At 42.2% G+C, this 21,273-nt stretch overlaps 1 protein-coding gene across 4 annotated transcripts in view; it reads right to left on the bottom strand.

Moving 5' to 3' along the window:
• Positions 1 to 670: 670 nt before the first annotated feature.
• Positions 671 to 21,273, bottom strand: part of relch (RAB11 binding and LisH domain, coiled-coil and HEAT repeat containing) — a 28,662-nt gene continuing 8,059 nt past the window's right edge. Inside the window, exons 3-30 of one of the 4 annotated variants that reach the window (XM_063912434.1) lie at positions 21,033 to 21,104; positions 20,833 to 20,888; positions 20,568 to 20,681; positions 20,222 to 20,416; positions 19,941 to 20,035; positions 19,626 to 19,737; positions 19,315 to 19,472; positions 18,318 to 18,393; positions 18,142 to 18,237; positions 14,111 to 14,223; positions 13,919 to 14,009; positions 13,321 to 13,392; positions 13,083 to 13,223; positions 12,820 to 12,984; positions 12,275 to 12,422; positions 12,027 to 12,183; positions 11,757 to 11,880; positions 11,492 to 11,540; positions 10,859 to 10,938; positions 10,342 to 10,448; positions 9,739 to 9,838; positions 8,241 to 8,323; positions 6,156 to 6,219; positions 5,934 to 6,072; positions 5,722 to 5,838; positions 3,933 to 4,021; positions 3,225 to 3,295; positions 671 to 1,881 (exon numbers count right to left, since the gene is read on the bottom strand). In XM_063912434.1, coding sequence (XP_063768504.1) covers positions 1,761 to 1,881; positions 3,225 to 3,295; positions 3,933 to 4,021; positions 5,722 to 5,838; positions 5,934 to 6,072; positions 6,156 to 6,219; positions 8,241 to 8,323; positions 9,739 to 9,838; positions 10,342 to 10,448; positions 10,859 to 10,938; positions 11,492 to 11,540; positions 11,757 to 11,880; positions 12,027 to 12,183; positions 12,275 to 12,422; positions 12,820 to 12,984; positions 13,083 to 13,223; positions 13,321 to 13,392; positions 13,919 to 14,009; positions 14,111 to 14,223; positions 18,142 to 18,237; positions 18,318 to 18,393; positions 19,315 to 19,472; positions 19,626 to 19,737; positions 19,941 to 20,035; positions 20,222 to 20,416; positions 20,568 to 20,681; positions 20,833 to 20,888; positions 21,033 to 21,104 — 3,005 coding nt within the window. In that variant the 3' untranslated portion in view covers positions 671 to 1,760. Of the gene's footprint in view, positions 1,882 to 3,224; positions 3,296 to 3,932; positions 4,022 to 5,721; positions 5,839 to 5,933; positions 6,073 to 6,155; positions 6,220 to 7,547; positions 7,631 to 8,240; positions 8,324 to 9,738; positions 9,839 to 10,341; positions 10,449 to 10,858; positions 10,939 to 11,491; positions 11,541 to 11,756; positions 11,881 to 12,026; positions 12,184 to 12,274; positions 12,423 to 12,819; positions 12,985 to 13,082; positions 13,224 to 13,320; positions 13,393 to 13,918; positions 14,010 to 14,110; positions 14,224 to 18,141; positions 18,238 to 18,317; positions 18,394 to 19,314; positions 19,473 to 19,625; positions 19,738 to 19,940; positions 20,036 to 20,221; positions 20,417 to 20,567; positions 20,682 to 20,832; positions 20,889 to 21,032; positions 21,105 to 21,273 lie in introns of those variants that run through there. The other 3 variants (XM_063912435.1, XM_063912436.1, XR_010168353.1) reach the window with 3 other exon arrangements.

The following is a 21,273-nucleotide window of genomic DNA, read 5'->3' as shown; positions in this document are numbered from 1 at the left end:
CTATTCAGTAGGAATGCAAATCACATATCAAGCATCTGTCTCACACATATCTACAGATAGGGATACAAAGGCACGCCCACACACGTTGCTGCCATGCCCTCTCGCTCCACCTTGTCGTGAATCTATTATTTGTCCACCTGGCACATAATCACTGATCAGGGTTGAATATTAGCCTGAATATGCAAATCATGTTTTATCCAGAAGTGTTTTGTTAACTTGTTTCGTTCGACCACGAAATAAGTGCAGCTCTTAAAGGCAATGCAAACATGCCATGGACAGGATTGGAATTGCACATTTTCGGCTACATATCTTAAAGATTGACTGTGCTTTAATAGCTCTGTTTAATTCTTTTGAGGATTCAGGCCATAGTAAACCTCATTGTTTAAAGTACAGATAGCATGGACTGAAAGTGCCGGCAGATCTGAGCTTTTAATTCTGTACTCATATCTGCAGTAAGTTGTTGGGAATGTCCCCTTCAGATGGACTTTGGTTTGTTGTACTAAGCAGACAATAGAGCACATCAAAGGGTTGGATGTGAGTGGCCAGGACAGACGGGGTGCGTGTTTGTCTGTGGAGTGACTTGTTTTACAGCCTTCAACACCTGCCGACACTTTGAGCCCTAATCACAAGTGGAAAACAGCGTGCAGACATTCAACGAGGCCTCCAGAAGTATGTTTCAGTACACAACTCATGTCCATCTTTTATTAAACCATGACACCGATTTCAAATATACATAACGAGTACCATCCTCTTTAGTTCAGTGTATGATAGTTATTTACTGTTTTCGTAGAGCATATTGAAAAAGAACAACAACAGAAAGTAGAACCAAAAATACCCACTTTAGAAAAAAAATACAATTATCAGAGACACCGCAACACAGACGAGATGCAACGGACTGAGGAAATAACTACGGTCAGTGTCCTCTTCATCTTCACATTGCCAAAACGGATAGTTAGTGATAACGTTCATTATGTATAAGACTCTGAATTAAAACTAATATATATATAGTGTATTTCATAAAGAACAAGTGAAGTGCAAATTTCTTTGGAAGTCTGAATAAGGTTTTTTTCATTAAGACATAAATAAGTTATAAAATAGAACCTGTCGAAACAAAAACACAGTGACAGACTGATGAAATAAAGGCAAGACAAAAGATTTATAGCTTCAAGTATGCGATACTTCCGAGTCGTACAGATACACTGTACAAGGCAGAGCCGTTTCGTTGTCAATTAGAAGAATTATTCTACAACAAGTCAGTGCATCTATCGCACAACTGCCGCTTGAGATTCTAAATTAAATCCAGCAGGCCGTGCTCAGTTTTGTTTCTCAGAGATGAGTGAAGCTCTTCTGATACAGGAAGTACTGCACTGAAACAACTTAAATTCATACTTTCAAGTCCAGAAACGTCCAGGAAACCTTCACTGTGGGGGCATCCCTACACTGTTCTTCAGTCTTTCTCCTCTTTCTGAAATGACAATGTTGACAAGACTGATTCATGAAAGCAAATCCCTCGTCCTGGACGATGCCATCGCCATGATTAAGTAGAAGAATATGAGCAGAGGGAAAACCGTTCACTGCAAGAAAACATTGATTTTCAGCTTTAAGTCTCGCTGCACTGATTATAAACCAACACAACTTCCAGCACACCTTCCTTTCTTGAGACTGCATCAACAACATGTCTACTTTAAGCTGAACCAATGTTTTTCCAGCAGAACGAAAAGCTCCCGAAGCCAGCAGGGGGTCGTCAGTCAGTGTGGTGATCACTTCTTTCTCTGGAAGACGTTGGCCAGCATTGCTCCAGACGTGGTCAGCTGACCCATCTTGCTCAGGAACTTGGTCTTGGCGTCCTCTCCCACCAAACTGGAGGCAATGGACATTGAGCTATGAGATAAAAAGCATGGCGTAGAGGATTAATTTGATGAAGCAACGTTACCAGGACTGGAAAAAAGACAGAAATAGATGCACACCAGAACAAACAACACATCCTCCTATCTGTTGACGAGCCTTAGTCGGCCTTTACTCTACTTCTTTAGAGGGAAATGTTGTTTGCTAATACAGCCCCTCCTGATTTTTACAGTCTAACGGCTCCTCAAGTTCCTCTTTTTAGTGAGCTGGTACTCACGCTGATGCAGGGGAGCAGCTACCCAACAGGCTGCTGCATTGCTCAACAGAAGGACAATCACAGTTCTCAGGTGGTGACAGATCCATCACATGGTTTCTATACCAGAACAAAACGGTTTGTCTGGATCATAACTAGAGGCCATAACTTTTATGTAGATCGCTTCATCTGTTTTACATACGGAACGTGCAGGATTTTGGAAATGTCATATATACCGTTCTTAAGAAACGTGGCTAAACAAATGAAATGCATTTAAAACTTCACAAAATGATGTTGACTTATTTTTTTACCATAATATATTATGAGTTTTTAAATATATATTTGTTTTAGATGCATGACATTTTCAACACACTATTATATAATGTATGTAAATGTTTTTTGACATACTGTCCTATCAATTTCATGACATTTTAGAGCTACAAAGAATTACACATATGTTATGCGAGGCCTTTTTGAATAGCCTTCGTGACCGAGTGCTTTGGAATATTTCATACCAGGGTGTAAACAATGATCGCACTGGGGCAAATAAGGTCAACATTCCTTAAAAGATCCAATTGATCATTTATAGTATTAAACGTCAAAGACTCGTGTGACCAAAATGAAAGAGGAACAAAAAATCCTCGGCACAAACACAGAGAATTCAACCTCAGAGTTTAACTGAGGCTTTTTGGGGAGAACACACCCAAAACACAGAGAGAGGCAGACATGTACCCACTTCTGACATCCATATAGGAACTCTTTTTAATAAGCCCGAACACATGTTAACAAGATGGGAGAAACATGTTTTTAAAAGGACACCCACAGTCCCAACGCTTTCCAAAACAACTCCTCTCATTCTCAGCTCTCTCTCTGTGAAGATACCCGCATAATGAGTGTGGTCCAACACTCTCACATGTTCTCCTGTCCCCCGGGGTGTAAGCCCACACGATATGGGCACAGTCCCAACACTGTGAAGTGACCTCTCTCCTCACAGCATGAAGACTTCTTCCTTATTGTTCTTAACTGCCACTTTGAGACATCACTTGTTGCTGTCACTGCGTTTCATGTGATACAAAGCTATATATGGGACATGTGATGGTGTGAATGGGACTTTGCTTTTTCTCACCCTTGTGCGTCGGCCATTCCTCTGTTTTCAATCTTGATTTCACACTCCTTGATCATGGAACTCAGAATACCCTGTTGAGGATGAACCAAAAAAAAAGGCGAAATATAAATCTTATGGGAGCACCGAGAGGCAAGTGAGGATAAAGATCTAGGGATCTAAATGGTTTTTTCCCCTGTGTTTCTGACTTAAGAACAGGTGGTTCTTAATTAATGCACCAGATTGGTTTACCTAGTTGCATCTCAGGGCTTCCATAGAATCTTGGTATTAAATAATATGTCAATGCAATACTTGAAAAACATGGGGTAACTACTCAAGTGGTAAAATGAAATTCTGCCCAAACATGCAACACATAAAAACATCTTTATTTATTTGTAAGTTTTAATGCATGAAAGTTCCGTTTGTGAAAAAAAATTCCAGTCTCAGAATCTGGTATGCACACTCCACAGACAGAGCAGATGTGCACAGAGGAAAAATAATCAGCTGATCATTAGTCACCTTGGGAAAATGTTCACATGAAATAGATCGCATGAGATTCCGAGACACAAATAAAAAAACGCAGAGGTGTGTGTATGAGTGTGTGTGAGAAAGACATGAACAGGGGGACAGTCTGGCCTATCATTGCGTGAGGATGCAGACAATACACTCAAAACATGCAAGCATTGTGAGTGTGGAGGTCAGTGTTAAATACGTGTATCAACCCCTCCTGACCTCGTGCTCAGGTGATAGTTGTTCCATGTCAGCCCGGAGACACCTGAGGCCCGGCAGGAAGTGGTTGACCATCACCTCCTCAGAAATAACTGCACAGGATGTTAAGGACTAAAATGAAAAACCAGGGGATCCAAAGCACCTTGCAGCTCCATGACAGAGAGCAAAACAACCTGAACATACCATAACTAAGCACACAGTTTAAATAGAGACTTCTTGCAATCATTGTCAAATCAGGCCAGGGTTCCTCGGACCACACCCATCTGCAAACACAACCATACATTTTGTGATTGCATCGAGCACAGTTCCCATCGCTATGACAAAATCTGAGTCTGAGGCTGACGAGAATACCTGGCAGTGTATGCAAAATCACTTTACTGGCAGGTCCCGCTGCAGGAGGTGTCTCCGGAACAGTATTTTGCAATGACAGGACATCCATAGTAGGAAAACAATACCAGCTGCACTGTTGCTGGTAACCAGTGTGACAAAGCTAATGAGGGTTGTAAGAAATAGTCCAGATGTTTGAGAGTAAAAACACATTTATGATTTAATTTAGGAGTAGACATGTAATGCCTTATCTTTCCAGCCTTTCTTGTTTTTATCACTACATTTATAGACATGGAAAATAAGGTGTTTTCCAGGCCAAGCATTAAAAAATATTATTAGGATTAGTGCTTCCAAGCATTACCAAAAGGGAGGACTTCACTTCAGGATGCATTTTAAAAATATTAAAGAACTCCGTCACAAAATAGTTTAGAGAATATATTCCTTTGGCTGTTCAAGCCTTCCTAAAATAAGTGTATTGGTGTTTGGCACCAAATGAAGTTTCCAGCACAATAGTTCTTTGTCCAGGATTGCATGCGTTCTGCCACCTGTCATGGCCAGAGGAGCTATATGGGAGAGGGAGTGCATACATTTATATTTTGGGATATAGGAATGCAGTTTCAGAGGTTTTCACACTGATTACATGAGAGAGGAGAGCAGTGGGAGGTAAAGGCTCCGAGGTTAGGGCTATACCTCCTGGACACTACTGCACTGTGAAATCACAGCTTGACAAAGATCCACAGGAATGAACCTCAGACCAGCGTTCCTCTACGGTATGTGTGTGTGGGGTGGAGTTGGTTGAGCAGAGTAGAGAGAAGAAAAAAATAGAGTGTGAGAAAGGAGTAATAGCAATGAGGAGAAACAATCAGGAGGACAGAGGTAATGTAAACGCGAGTCTTATCCTGGGAACTGTTGGGAAGAATTGGAGTTGATGTTCAGTCCTTTCCCCCCTCTCACGCTCCTTCTCCCTCTCTCATCCTTTCCTTTGCTTAACCAAGCCTGTAATTACCTCAGCCCCAAAAATGGAGGCAGCTTATTTTCCCTTTCTCCTGCTGCCAAATGACAGGCAACCTCTGCCAACACACACACACCGAACCGCACACTGAAGCGCAGGGGCCGCGCTGATACGCACCACACAGCTACATTCAGGAGCACATCTAACCAGTTGTTCTAACGGCCTTCCCACTGACTCACTGCTACGACAGTTAACCCTGAACTCCAGCCAGCCTGGACTTCTTGTAAATCATTTGGAAATACATACAGTAGTTTAAAAAAAAATGTGTGCAAGCTGAATTCTAGGAACTGCACTTTTTCCCCTCAAGTGTGACAGGGTTATCAAAAGCAGTATATTTGGCAGAGCGATTATAGGAGACTTTAATTGCTGCAAAGACAATATATCCCTAGTTTCCTGACCACAAATGAATTAGTCCATCTTACACGGAGCATTTGGTGTGATTTCAAAGGATACAGCAGCAGGAGAGGGCGCTGTAGGCCTCAAACAGCTGCGTGGCGACGTCGATCCTCTTCATCTCCGTCGTCTGGCTGTTGTTAGCCAGCGCTAGCTTATGAAGATGTGGCAACACGACTGGAGATTTAAAAATTGAACAAAAAACAGAACATATGAGGAGAATTCAAAGAGAACTTCATAATACATTCACTATTGAAAGGTCTTTCACATACACTCATCTCTGAAGCGTGGCTCCGCGTTGGGTCCGACCCTTCCGAACGTCCGGATGATCTCCATGTGCAGAGAGTGCTGATCCTGGTACTGAGGGTCCTCCAGGAAAGAGGCCAGCTGCATTTTTACACGCTCCAGCAGCTAAACACACGCACAGAAAGTATGATTAACACATGCTTTATAATACTCGTTGTATGTATTGTATTTCACCAGCAGCTTCCTACCTCTTTTTGTGTGACCGTCTCCATGATGGTACCGAAGGCGGGGATAGTGGATATCCTCACTGAGCTAAAAGCAGCAGGAGAGCAACACACGGGTTTGACCTTTCATAGTCTACTCATCAATATTTCAGCTTCAATAGTTCTCTGGGCCGTGTAAACTATTTAATTTTCTTCTATTTCTGCTAACTAAATCCCTCAGTGGAGTTACACATGTGCTTAACGATCTCCATTTTGTTATCCAAATAAACAATTGACCACAACGAAATCCAATAATGCTACTGAGACAAACTTAACTAGAACGATGTATTCTTTGCACATCTGTAATTACAATGCTGAGTAAGCTTTTATTCCAAACCACAAAGAGGTAGGACTATTTTAGCGAACACATGTTCTTGGTTTTATCCAAATATAGTGATTACATAGTAATGACATGTCAGTTACCGCGGTGATGACTGAGGTGGTTCCTCAGACAGTGGGCTGCCAGGTTTACAGCTAACCGCTCTGATGTTCAAGTGTATATTTGACTGGATGTCGCAACGATGATCACCTGTTTACTGATTTAATTACATCAGTTATTTTATTGATTGGTGCATCCTGATCAGACCACTAGCTAAACGAAACAGCTTAACAAGAAACATAATGGGTCTTTTTTTCATTCAATTTCAAAAGCATTCATAAAACATAATGCAGAGCAAAATATCTGACAGAACTCGATGATTGAATTAAATAAGCAAGATTACTGGGGTGCTGTTAGCGTGATGTTAAATAATCATTCCAATGTCAGTAAGAGCAGAAAGGTACTGCAGCCATTCCTATAGACTCTGCTAAAGTAGGTAAAGGATGTCATGCCAGAAATATAGTGTGTGTTGAATCTTTGGGTCGGGTGTGGACCCGTTAGCGTGTGGTTTTCAATACAGAGAATAATGAAATGCAAAGGGCTGCATTCCAACAGTGTTGCCACTAATTTAATCACCTTGACTAATCACAAACTGGATGCAGTTATATTGCTTATAGGAGCACTACATGTCTTTTAAAAGCATGGCATGTTTGACTCTAATGAAAGGATTGAATTAGATGAGGGTTCATTCAACTCAAGCTGTTTAGCCAATCACTGTCGCTTCACATCCGGATAATTAAAGGCAGAATAAAGGAAGAGACGCAAATTACTTCAGGCTTTAACTTCCTCTTCCACTGAATGTTTGTGGTGAATGAGCTGATAAACTTCAGATGCAGTAAAAAGCTGTTGGTGTCACATGCTCACATATTTGTTTAATGCTTATTCAAGCTCAGCCAGACATATTCCCAGGAAGACTGACACGGATCAACACTGTAAGGATGCAGCCCACAAAAGACAATGTTTACAGAGAGTTGGTTTTTTTGTGTTGTTTGACTCACAATTCAGGGCCACTGCACAGAGTAATAAGGGCCGGAGCCGCACGGCGATCTACTAATGCTTCACTCATGCCTCGGAGAACCAACTGCAAACCCACCACACAGCAGGATGAGAGAGGGGAGGAGACAGGGGGAGGGAGGGAGGGAGGGACAGATAGAGGGGTGAAGGAGAGAGGTAGAGATAGAGGAGATGGTATGGAAAACAGAGAGGGAGAGAAAGGAAAATAGAGTGACAGGATAAAACTGATGGGGTGAGGAGAACCGACCACTAGCTGACGGTCGGTCCGGAGGAGAGGCCCTGCTTTAACGGAGGAGGGAGGGGGAGGAAGAGGAGCAGGCACCGTGCTGTTGCAGCATGCAGGCACAGTAATGGACTAGTTAGTGTTGCAGACGGATGAGGAGCTGGCGTGGGATAGTGCGTACATGCAGTCAACATCGGTTATGCTGATGAACCACCCCATGGCCAAGCCTCAACCTCCACAGGAGCAAACATCGCCTTAGGAAGAGACGTAAAGCTTCTGAAATCAAATGGGTTCAATTAAATATCGAAGTAGTTAGAGTCTTGGGAAATAGTTTAGTGCAGAGTTTGCTCCTGGCAGGTACAGACTTGTTTCAGTGTGATGGTTCTTAAGCGGCAAAGAGAAGGGGGGAGAGGAGAGACGCGGTGCGGTTTGTTGTTGTTGTCGTTCCACTTACATTTCAGGATCGGAGGACAGTGTGATGAGAGCCGGCACCACTCTCTGAGCTACCAGCGTCTCATTCACCCCCTTCACCAGCAGCTGATCGGATTGGACAGAGCCAGCCGTGATGTCACAGAGGTGGGCGGGGCATTGGGACAAGAGCGAGCAACACCGCCAATAGATAGAGAGATAAAAACAAAGAAGCAAAACAAAAAAAGGGGGGGAGGGAAAAAGAAAAAACAAAAAGATAGGAAGAAAGTGATATACAATGACAAAACCATAGCTGCAAGGCACGGAACGGCACTGCATGTATCAAGCAAATGAGTACACAATCACACACACACACACTCAAACAGACACACACACATGCACACGCATGTATGCAGAAGGAATGTGAAGCCAACATAGCTAAACTGCACAAATACTTTAACAGTATGGTGAGCATAAAGCCGTGGGCTCTGTGCACAGACTCCAGGTCAGATTATCAGTAATTTCTTTTAATGGATCAAATGGTTGACAAATCTGATCTGGGATCTGTGAAAGAGGACCACATTTCAACCCTCTGCAAGGGAGGACAGCTAGTCACTATGGAGAGGTGACAGTGGGGAGTGTTGGGAAAGTACTCCAGAAAACAGGGGGGGACATGAATACAGCCTAGACCTCCTCCTCCCCAAACTTTAGATCAACATAGGCCCGGCTCTACTGCTAAACCTAGATCCTCCTCCCCATATTTGACCTGCAGTGTGCACGGATCTCAAAGGACGTGATTTATTTGGGTGTTTAGGCCAGGATTTTTGCCTTGGCAATCTGGCAAGGACAAAAATGAGGGAAATAGTCGTCTCTCTAAAATAATAGTAGTTTTATATTTCAACAGATCTGAAATACTAATAGAGTAAGAAAAATAGATCCACGAGAAAAACAGCTCTGATTAAATTATACTTTCCAACAACACTGAACAGAAACGGGCCTTGGACTCTTTTGATTATACTTTCATGTTGCTGACTTTGGCCTCTCGCTGACATGCAGCAGATATTTATGTAGTCCGTTCAGAGACCCGGGCACAGTGACAGTCTGATGTTAACTCAGCGAGGGTCTAGTAGAGCAGTGTGAACCGGGACGCTACAGTGGTGTTTACTCACAAGAGTAAATATAAAATGTATGTTAAACAGCAGCAATAGCAAGCAGAGCTGGCACATGTACAGCAAATAGATAAACATGAACATAGCATCATCATATAGTACTGCATAATTGTGTAGGACTGCAATTTTAGCTCAATAAAACAGCATGTTAAATTATATTCAGAATTAACTCATGACATAAATATGCTATAACAGGTTGTTAGATAATTACATATAAACAGAAATATCTAAATAATTGACAATCTTATACATAATTCTGCAGCCATGTTGTCTCATCTCAAAAAATATGACAGATTTTTAAAGGTAGTATTTTTGTAAACAATCTATTTTTTGTCCTATACACTATCCGTGTGTGTTTGTGTGTGTTTTTCCTACCTCAAACATCCGTGCTGCAGTACAGCGCACCAGTGCAGAGGTGTGAACCACCCCGTACCACAGAACAGTGAGCAGCAGCTCATGGTACACTGGGTTGGCGCTGAATAAAGAGCGTAACAGAAAGACTGGTTCATATTTGGGCAGCTGTCAAACAATAACTGACTTTCCAAAATGTTAGAGATTTTTAACAGCAGCAGTGCAAATAAATGTGACTATGTGACGAGCAAAATATAAAACAAAAATGCAACCTATTTAATCTGTGACGTGATTTCAGTTGGTGAACATTTTTGGGAATCATATTAAATATGTTTAGAAGTGTCAGAGGAGTTACAGTACTCAAACATTTATCCCACTGCTTGGGAACACCAGTATAATACTAGTTTTGTTTCAGTCGTGCTCTCCTTGCATAATTCACATTTCAGCAACATTACCAGCTATATCATATTATTAACAGAGTCTGGAAAATGAGAAGAAAAATGGCTTCAAAATTGGTGGGTGTCTTGATAATCCACTGTCGGTTAAGTACGAATGTATCTGTGTGTGTGTGTGTGTGTGTGTGTGTGTGTGTGTGTGTGTGTGTGTGTGTGTGTGTGTGTGTCTCACCCCAGCTCTACAAAAGAGGCCTTCAAACTGTCCAGAGGTGCATGGGACAGAGAGAGGGTTGTCATAACATCCTCCAGGAAACCCACCAGCAACTTTCGATCCTCGTCCTGTACAGAAATAAGAATGTGTTCATCAATTAGATCATGAATGCAACAAATGCAACATCTACATCATGTGTGTGTGTTCCTGCAGATCAGTATGTTGGGACAGCAGACGTGTTTTGTAGAAGTGTTGTGTTGAAAGGTAAATCAAAATACAGCTTGAGCTGCCAACAGTGTTCTGCAAGTGCTGCATCATTTTGTGAATCTATAATCAAAACAAAAACACGTCGCGGCATGATGTTGTGGAGTGGACTTTCCCTCTCATGAAGAGGAACAATAAGTGTGGTTCACACTCTACATATTATAACATAAACAGAAGAATAGGGGCCAAAAATAAAGAGGGAATCATAGATCTATTCACTTTTTTAAAGAAGAAAATCAAGCTACTTCTTGGGTGTGTTCTGCTATTCATTTACCTGATTATAACACGTCAGTACTCCAGTGGCATAGATTGGGACCGTCGCTTTGCAGAGAATATCGTTACCTGCAGAAGTATCTGAAAGAGGAATAAAAGATGTTAAAAATTAAGAGATTTACGTTTTCCAGTACATTAGAAGATGAAGAGATGAGGTACAGTGAATATTTGTTTTGCCCGGCATTTGGTAGCATGTCTGTCAGTAACAATATGTCCATTACAGCATGCATTACATCGTTGTGGTTCTTCAAGTCTCTACTGCATAAGACACTTACAATTGTAAAGTCACAGTGACCGTAACACAGGCTGGGACCCGGTACAAAACACATATTTCATAAATGGCCACAATACCAAAGTTAAATCACTTGGCAGGCAGCTGAGACCGAGCACCTCTTATAATAACTCCAGAAACATCCGGAATTAAAAAAAAGAAATGAGGGGAACACCCAGAAAGGACTACAAATAACTTGTTTACATCAACAGTGTCTGCGCCTCAACTCCACCTAACAACATTTTAGAGAGAGAGCTGAGAACATTTTACAACAATTGCACACTGTGTGTGTGTGTGTGTGTGTGTGTGTGTGTGTGTGTGTGTGTGTGTGTGTGTGTGTGTGTGTGTGTGATCTGCACTCACCAACATTCTCCTCAGATAGTCGGAGGATCTCTTGGAACTGTGGTTTGACCTGGAAGAGGTCATAAACAGGGTGAACAAAATGTCATCACAACATCTTTGACATTTACGGTTGAATTCAGTGTTAAATTGAAATGTTACTTTTCAGATGTTTGATGGATATTTTTAGCCAGAGTTGAGAAAAAGGTGAACAGAGAGAGATGTGTGTGGTAGCCCGGTTGTTATGCTTTGGTAGAGTTTTAAATGTTGGCTCGTGACGTTTTATTACCTTAGTGTTGGTGAAAATCTTTCCGAAAGTGCGACACAACCTCCAGAAGAATCGAGAGAACTCATGGACGCAGGTCGATGAAGACACGTTGATGCGACCCACGATCTCTATGAGCTGTGGAAGGCTGGAGACAGAGCAGGCGGATGGAAATGAGTGTGTGAGATGTGTTTGTGAATGATTTTGTGATACAAAGACTGTATTGTTTTATGTTCAAAGCTTCTGTTGAGCTTTAAATGACTTATTCTGTGTGAGTTGGTGTGCATTTCTTACAGCTGATTGACCACCCAGAGCAGGCTGTCCCAGCCGGTGGTTCCCTCCTGCTCCAGCTGGTAGTCGTAGAGCAGCAGTAGTGCACTGAGCATCTCCCTGCTGCCGATAATGGTAGCCACGTCCTGGAGGGGAGAAGCCGGCCTGGGAAACCGCGTCACTGCAGGATCAAAGACACAGGAACAGAAAGGAAACTCAGAAAATGCACTCATATTTAAACATGAGTCTTGTGCATTGTGTAGTTGTCCTACCTTCTATTGCAGGTATGTCTCCGTTGAGTTTTGCTCTGCTGGTGAAGGGAGCGTTCAGCAGCACCACGGCGAACAGAGGAGGGATGAGAGACTGCAGCGCCGACAGGAACATGTGCAACTTGTGTTCATCCAGACCATGTTCTCCTTGCTGCAGGAAGACAGAAGGGACAAGAGCAATCAGCAGTGCATGAGTAAGGAAGTGCTCTTGTTTGTTTGGTGCCGACATTTGAAGCTTGAAAATGAAGTGGCTGCACAGATACATGCGTGTACAATCATCACAACCTTAATCCTTGTTTATACATTTGGTTTGTAATGTATACAGTGACAAGGATCAAGGTAGGCTAAGGGTAGTTTATAAGGTGAGTTCAACTAGAGTTTTCTATGCCTTATTCAAAATGCACATACCTTTAGTTTCAGATACATTTTGTTACGATGTTTATCTACATTAGCAAGGATTTTATGGTAAGTATTCACATCATATTGTTGTACTTTAGACAGTTTACTAAAAGGGTGAGAAAGGCTCTTTCTGAAGGTTACGCACTTACCATAAGTAGTTTCTCTATACGCGCTAACAGAGAAGGGATTAGTGTATTTTGCAGTGACCCCAGCTCTGTGGTCCAGGCAGCGAAGGCAGGAATAAAGACCTGGTGGACTGCACTGACCACCCGCTCTGAGGGGTCCCCGAGAGACAGCAGCATCAGCTCAAAACCCTGGAACACAATGATGTGCATGAAGAATAACCCACAAGCAATTTACAGAAGCAGCAAAGGCTATTTTACTTGTGTATTTTTACATCGTTGACACATACTTGGGAGTACTTGTCAGGGTCATCTATGTAACCCATGATGATTGCCAGACTCTTGACCACAGCCTCTCTGACCATGTCGGCCTTATCCTCAGCGAGCATCTGCTGCAACATGGACAACACCAGGGAGCTACGGATCTCCTTCTGCAGAGACACAAAGCAACACTCCCAGAATGTATTCATACTTTATTCATCTAATGTGAAATATCCTTTTGATTATGCATACACAATATGTTCTTACAGGCAGGTATGGTGCTAAGGCGCCGCAGGACTCTGCCACCAACAGTCTCCTCTCTGGGTATTTGTGATTTATCTGCAGGAGTAGAGAGGACATCAGGTCAAAAATACTTCAGGAAAATAAGTTGAACAGGAGGGGAGAAGTTGACTGGAGGGCAGCCACAGTGGAATGGAAACAACTGGAGTTTCATCAACATGCTGACCCTGTGGAAACCACTATTGGGCTCCCTAAGCAGATTCTCAGCCTCCAGACTTCTGGCAGCTGTTGTTGCCATCAATGTGTCAAATGAGGCGACACAGGTGCTGATGAAAACAAGACGGCTATCACATACAACTCAGGGACACCGTGGAGGTAATAATAGGGATTTTCTGTCAGAATATGCAATCAAAACCACAGAGTATGCTCAGTAAAAACAGGCACAACTGAGATGTACTTCCAATATTCTCACAAGGAAAATCTGCAGCAACACTAGCCATATCTGAATAGGAATGCTCTAGTCTTTGTGTTGTAATAGGACAGAGAAAGTGTAGTGTAGCCCTCTTTGTAATAACAGATCAGTGACAGCATGTTCAATAACAGAGGTGAACTGTGTGTACTGTACCTGTTCCCAGCACTGAGGAAGTAGTTCAGCCTCGACACGCGTGGGACCCACGTGCCTCGCGAACGCAACACACCCCGTCAGGATCATTTGTCTTTAAAACACACACAGAAACATGTCAGAAAGTCAGTTGGTCAGGGGATAAAAAACATAAATATGAGTCAGATAATAAACCTTCTGTGCACAGATACTCACCTCTGCTCATCGTCTGGTCTCTTGATCAGGTTGAAGAGGATGTGGAGGAGCTGGTCTCTCTCTTTAGGCTCTGGGTGAAGGCAGGCGGTACATAAGATGAGGGGTATCAACTCCTGAAGGAAAAGCAATAAAAGGGAAAAAAGAGAGATGTGGAATTAGCTGAGATGACTTTGCAAAAGGAGGTTGAAGTGAGGTTGAAACGCACAGGGAAAAGATTGTTGGTAGCAGGCCTGGAAAACTTTGAAGGATAGGGAGTGGGAAAAGGCGAGAAGGAACCACAGGGGGTCACCTTTGAAAACAATGGGAGTCCATCAACTGCAGGGAAACCATGCTTACCTTGCTGGTGCTATACCTTTAAGCTTTGGAGTTCAAATTAAAGCCACATATTATAGGAGCATGCACACACACAGACACAGCTGCATTCACACACACCTTTTTGCCCTGGCTTCTCAACTAAACAGCTCTCTCTCAAAGTTCAGACAGAGTTTACGGACCTTCCAGCCAGAGCTAAGCTGCCCTTGATACCGGGCCTCCATGGCCAAATTGTGGTCAGCCCTGAATTCCCGCCAAACACACCCAAATTAGAGAGTGCACACAGAGTTAAAAATATGTTTTTCAAACAAACTCTGTTTTTTTTCGAGCAAGATATCACAGTTTCCTGCCAAGCGCTGGAAAGACCGAAACCCCAACGCCTGATGGACACACGGACTTGACAGACACTTGGGTAAAGATAGGCTGCGATGAGTCACTCGCTCCACACTCAACTCTGAAGTCAGTGCCATGTTGGCCATCTTTTTAAAAGTAAAAATGTGGAATTTAAGGATCTGAGAGTAATTTTAAGTGGTTACATGAACACATGAAAAAGGGTTGAAAATCAGTTCAAGTGTCAAATGGCAGAAACAGCCTTTAAATTAACTCTATTCAGGGAGATTTAACTGTCACGTTCAATAGTATTCTGCCCTGTCTCTGAAAATACCATTGAGACTTAACAGCTCTGTCCTGATAAAACAAATACAGGAATTCAGCGCACGTCTGAAAAAGCCACGCTGGCCCTGTTCTATTCCTGTGTGAACTCCTGTGCTCCTCATGTGAAGACTCCTTCAGGAGGTTTAACTCCTGACTGGTCCTGGATAAATATTGTGGGCAGGTAGAGTGGACAGCGAGACGCCAGGACCCAGAGGCCAAGGGGGTGATGATGCATTACTTCACAGAGCAAAGCAACTTCACTGTTTCATGCCCAGAAAGCACTCTGTGCAAGCACCTGTATCCAAATGTAGCGCATTGCACTTTAATAAGCCTTATCAAACCCTTACTATATAAAGCGAACATTCACACGATCAAATGAGGTGCGGAGATTAACATCAGTAGAAAATAAGAACGGAGAATCCCAGAAAAAGGGATGAATATTCACTTGAAGTACAAGAAGATGTCTTACATGGCGGTATCACTATGCCTAACAATATTCTATATATATATAGATATTATCTGACACCTTCTTTGCTTACAGGCTTCTCGCCCAGGTGCTTTTTCTCCCGTTTTACTTTTGTGTTCAGTCCATACTGACCTTATACTGCCTTATCAGCAAAAAAAAAGGGCAGACTGTAAACACTGTCTGATTTAACTTAACTTCTAACCTTTTGTCTTGTAACAGCGCTGATACAACTGCCAATGTGTCTTTGTCTTGCCAGAAGTTCGTTAAAGATCACAGTTAATGTGGCCGGTAGAAAAAGGAAGTTAATTGTTGCAGCATAAAATAACTGTCTTCCTAGTGACACCACTAATAGCAGCTTTATTAAAAGGATTTAAAGATAATGCTGTAGCAAATGACATCAAATTAAACCGTTTACACTAAAAGAAATAAACAAATTAAAATCAGCTGAGTTATTAAAGAAAAACATTGTTTAATGATTTACAGCCACTGATATTACAGCCAGGTGGCAGGCAGAGTTTCTATGCATCATTCCAACGTTTCAAGTCAAACACCTTTTGTTCTTAAGTGGGTGTCATATTCAGACAAAGGTGTGTCTCTAAGTGTGTGGTGGTAAGAAAGCTTCAAGTTGCAAGATGGAAGAATGAGCAGCTGTGTGTGTGTGTGTGTGTGTGTGTGTGTGTGTGTGTGTGTGTGTGTGTGCAATGTCATGGTTAGTGAATCTAACGGATATAGTACAAAGTCCACACCACTCAGAGCCAGAGGCCAACATGTTGTGTATTAATCATTGTCGTCCTCTCACCAGTTTGTTTTACTTGCTATGCAAAATAACCCTGTGGGGAGAAACTGTGTTCTAGGCATCTGCAGATTAATAACATACCTGATATGTTATGTTAGGCACAAAAGCAGGTTAGCAATTATATTAAATGTGTCTTATCTTCACTATCATCTTGACTGCAAGGGGGCCTAGAGGGACATTTAAGAGAGATTCTTTGTTTTAGGGGAGGACCGGGAGACCCACTTAGAAAAGATCTGCCTTCAACTCGTTGCATTTTTCTAGTTTATCTTGATTTTGCAAAGAGATTAGGTTCCCCATAACTGCCAGAGGTTGAGTAAAACAACATAAAAATGGTGGTATGCAAAGCAGCCTAACTGAGATCTACTCCAACAAGACTTACCTCATTAAAAACACTCTCTGGTGCTTCTTTAAAAACACACAACTATTTGTATATACATGAATACACACAGACAAGAACTTGGCATGCAGGCAATTATGAAGACAGTTGTGGTTATCTATTTTCAAATCTCCTTCCCTTCTTTACTCAGAAGCAGTTAATACTCAATAGCAAACATGTTCCCCAGCAGTTACAGGGAGAAAGCTAGTGAAATTACAACAAAAAAACACCATTTTTAGTTTTCATTCAGCCATAAACAAAAGTTTCTTTTAAAAAAAAAGGGCCGCGAGAAAGTGTTATAAGATTAATTAAAATCACTCCAGAATCTAACAAGCCACTTATAATTTCAGCAAACAAATCACACAGGGATCCAATCAGAAAGGACAGAGTAAACACACACTGGGTTTAAGAAACAAGCAGTTCATGACCCACCTACTGCAAAAGCTAAAACTGCATGCCATATTTGCATATTTAATCATATTTGGCAACACATAACGTCTCATATTCCCTGTTATGACACTGCAAGAGAGCACAAATACTGTTGTTTACAGATTCAATGCAAATTACTACAAAAATAACTACTTCTGACATGTTAGACCCTAATGTGGCAGCAGTTGTAGCCAACAGGAAGTGGGCTTCAGTTACACATTTGAGGTCCACAGGTCATGTGATAACCATGCAGATGAGTGCGTGAGAGACTCACCTGGCAAAGATGTGCAACCATTCTCTAGAAGAGAGGCATGCATGAGAGTGAGAGAATGAGTGAGACGAAAAGAGAAGAGTAAAAAATAAAAACCAGTGAAGGCAACATACGTGAGCGGGGGACAAAAACAGCAGAGGAGCGAGAAATGATGGGGACACTGGTGAAGACGAACGCCATCATAGAGGACAGTGAAATCCATAGATAGACACAAGTCAGCCAGGTATTTGCAATGTGTCAATTAGCTCTTTATATGTAAAGCTTACAGGCAGAAGACTCAGTTAGATATGGGGGTAAACAAGGGGAAAGGTGCTGAGTGCAGTGTTAGGGTTAAGGCATTAGTACGATTATATTAAGCAATCACACCAATTAGATCCCTGCAAGCCTCTACACGTCACTTTTAGGTTGTTGGTAGCAATTTGAGAATACGTTGTGACACAAACCAAGAAGAGGGTGGTGCGTTTTCTAAGGAAACCATATTAAAAAAACTGGTAAATTGCCAACAGAAAAAAACCTCTTTCTTTATGACTGTCCCCTTCAGCAAAGGTTGAAAAGATTTGGATCGCTGCCCATCTACGTTGAAGATTTGCGAGCTTTAGATGCCTGTGTTCCCCTTAATGCTCATCCCTGCTGCTCTGTGTGTATCTATCGGATCCTGCGAGCACACGATGTGATGATGACCATAATGAAAGGGGTGCAGGAAGGAGAAGAGCAGAAGTGTGGTTACCTCTCGTTTAGCAAGGAGGACATTGGGGACGATGTGAGGGAGGCAGCGGCCGAGCATTAACATCACGCTCTCCTCGCTGTCGGCTATACGAGACACCTGGAAATGAGAGGGGCTTTATGCACTGTAATGTATGATAATATAATGTACGGTTTGTAAGTGAAAAGTGTGCTGCTGACCTCTGCTCCCAGGCGACTGTCGGAGCACATTCTGCAGAAGGACATCAGGGCTTGCTGGAAGGCCGGGGACAACTTCCTGTGACACCACAAACAACAAGAGACCAGCAAACAGTCACCACACACCACTTAATATGTGTCGCCACAAACACTCTGGAGGCTGCTTCGACCGCTGAGTGATTTAGGATTGGACTGGGAGCTTGGTGCAGCAACTCTCCCATGTCACTGCTGTGAAAATAGGGCAATAAAAATGATACCCTAACCCTAACCCTGTTTGGCTGGAAGACAACACATGAGTAACAGCTCAGTGTGACTTACTGTATTTGCCACACACTTGTTGGAACTCTACACAAATCTTATACAAGGGAAATTTAGAGTTCAGTATAAATAGGAAGCACAATATTTCACTGACCATATTAACTGACTGTGGTATCGCTAAATCTACTACAGCATGGGTGTGCTAGCAGTATGACATGTTGATACATGACCTAAAGTCAAAAGTTCAATTTCAATTAAGACCTGCTCTGTGCTCCGGTGACATCAACCCTTCACATTAAAAATATCTTGAATAAAATTGTTTGTGACCAAAGATCTTTCATTTTGCCTTTCATTTGAATAACTAAACCACTTAATTCAACTTGAATTTACATTCTCATTCAGCATTTAAATATTAAACACATGTAATACATTTGGGAAGGATTTGAGGAACCAAGAATGGACTGGAATAAATTAAGTAAATTCCATTTGTAGTCAAAAGTGCAGACACTGGCCAACAAGTATTTCAACAAAGGCTGATACCACCATCTAGTGGCTACACTCTGTAACTACACCCAGACGAGTGTTTAACAGGTACTGAATATATTAAATATACTTTCTTGTGTTTTAGATTCCTCACAGCAACATTTTTAAGGATTGAGTTAGTGGACCAAGAAAGACAAATTCAACTTTAGGATTGTCTTTTTATCTTATGGGTGGTACACGCAGAAAGTTCAGGACTAACCTGTTCGGCTGGTCAAACTGGATGGGAGGTCGACTCTTTAGCTTGCTGTGGGACTGTGTGGGGGGCTGTGATATGTTCTGAGCAGAGGGGGGGTCCTCTTTAGCTTCAGGCTCTGAATCCCCTCGAATGTCCAGATACTGGCCGTTATCTGTAGGAGGCTGAGGGGGAAATGAGATTCAGTTATAGGTAAATGACATTCAGTACATCCATAATCAGGGCAGAAATAGTGTAGTGTATTAAAATATAAATGTTCTTTACAGGAAACCAAATCTATTAACGTCTGTGCATTACATATTCAACTGCACACATACCACAGAGACAGCGTCTGTGGAGAAGGTGGAGGGGTTGGATGTTTTCTGGGAGCCCAGGTCCAAGGTGGACGGAGGAGGGGAGGAGACAGTCCTCTTCAGTGTTTGTATCTCACTGTACAAAGGTGGGGGAAAAAAATCAGATCCGTCCAAAAGAAGAACAGTAAATTGCCTCAAAGATGTTCATTGTAAAGCTAATTTGTCTGAGTCTTAATTGAGCATGGTAAATGTTCTTGTTCTATAAACAGAGGTGTCAGCATCAAAGCATACTAACTGAAAATGCTCGATAATTCAACAACAGCACAAGCACCCCCTCACCTCTGCAGCTTCTTGATCTGCTCAGCTAGGCTCTGCTTCTCCGTGTTCAGGAGGCTTATCTGGTATTCCAACTCCTGGACGACTTCTGTCTGTTGCTATAGAGGGACAGAAAGAATATACAGACACTTTATTATCACCCCTTAAGAGTAGGTACTCCACCAATTCATAGTTTCTCATGATATCTCCATATTTATAAAAGAAAACAGCCACTTAAATCATGCACATGAACAAAGCAAGGTCTGCCAGTCTGTGATAATGAAATATCCATCTCTTTAACAAACCTGATGCGAGAGGTCAGGCTTCTTTGGGGCATCTTGTACGATGCCGTTTCCCGAAAGATCGGCAAACTCCACCCCTACTGAGACATCCACCTTGTCCCGGGGAGAAGAAAGGGGGGTCCCACAGTTCCGGTAGAGCTGTAACAGGTCGGGAGGTTTTGGGATGTTGAGGCCGACGTCATCCCACAACTCAAAGTCCTGGAAATAAATACAAATAATCATAAACAAAATTAATTTGGGGCAGAAGAAGGTGTTTCATCTGCATAAACAACATGGCCACATACTCACAGTTCAAATACTTCCCATTTTCCTTTACAATAAAATGTACAACAGCCATAATAATCTTTACCTGGTCATCATTTTCATCAGAGAAGGTGATGGCCGAGAGTTTGTATTCATTCTTTAATAAATATTCATTCACAAGGAAGTTTAAGGCTCTTTTCTCCAGCGGACGTATAGACTCCTGAGAGAGGAAAGAGAAGCTGTGAAAGGATTCACTTAAAGCAGTAAAGTCATCACAGGGGTTAAAAGGAACATCTTTCCTCCCTTGATTCTTTAGAAAAAAGGAGAGGAATACTCAATCTTTTCATTCTCAACACTTAAAGATTTCCCACCTGAATTTCAGCGCTCGACTTGAAGTTTTTTCTCTCCTGAGAGGGCACTTCGCTCTCTGAGAAATTGAGAAGATTTTTTAGATGAGTTTGAAAGGACGCTGAGTGTTATTCATCAAGAGGAAAATCTCTTAGAAAAAAAACGAGAGAAAGCTGTAACAAAAGAGGGTTCAGGTGGAGAAGAAGTTAAAAGTACGCCACACCTGCTGCCTGAGTCAAGTTGGCGCGCAGAGCCTGAATGGTCTCCTTTGCTTTCCGTAGCTCAAACTCCAGCACTGGACAGGAAGTGACAACACACACACACAGGAAATGCATCCAACCAAAGACAGGGAACAAACAAATAAAACAAAGATGGGCATGAAAAACAAAACAACCACACGCAAGATTTTAAGAGTCATAAAACAAAACAATGAAAAGGGGACTCATGCAAATTATGGGTCTAAG

This window comes from Eleginops maclovinus, chromosome 21 (genome assembly GCF_036324505.1).
Source record: "Eleginops maclovinus isolate JMC-PN-2008 ecotype Puerto Natales chromosome 21, JC_Emac_rtc_rv5, whole genome shotgun sequence".
Classification (NCBI taxonomy): domain Eukaryota; kingdom Metazoa; phylum Chordata; class Actinopteri; order Perciformes; family Eleginopidae; genus Eleginops; species Eleginops maclovinus.
Note: the sequence above shows the minus strand (reverse complement) of the source record. Positions and strands in the feature narration are given on the sequence as shown.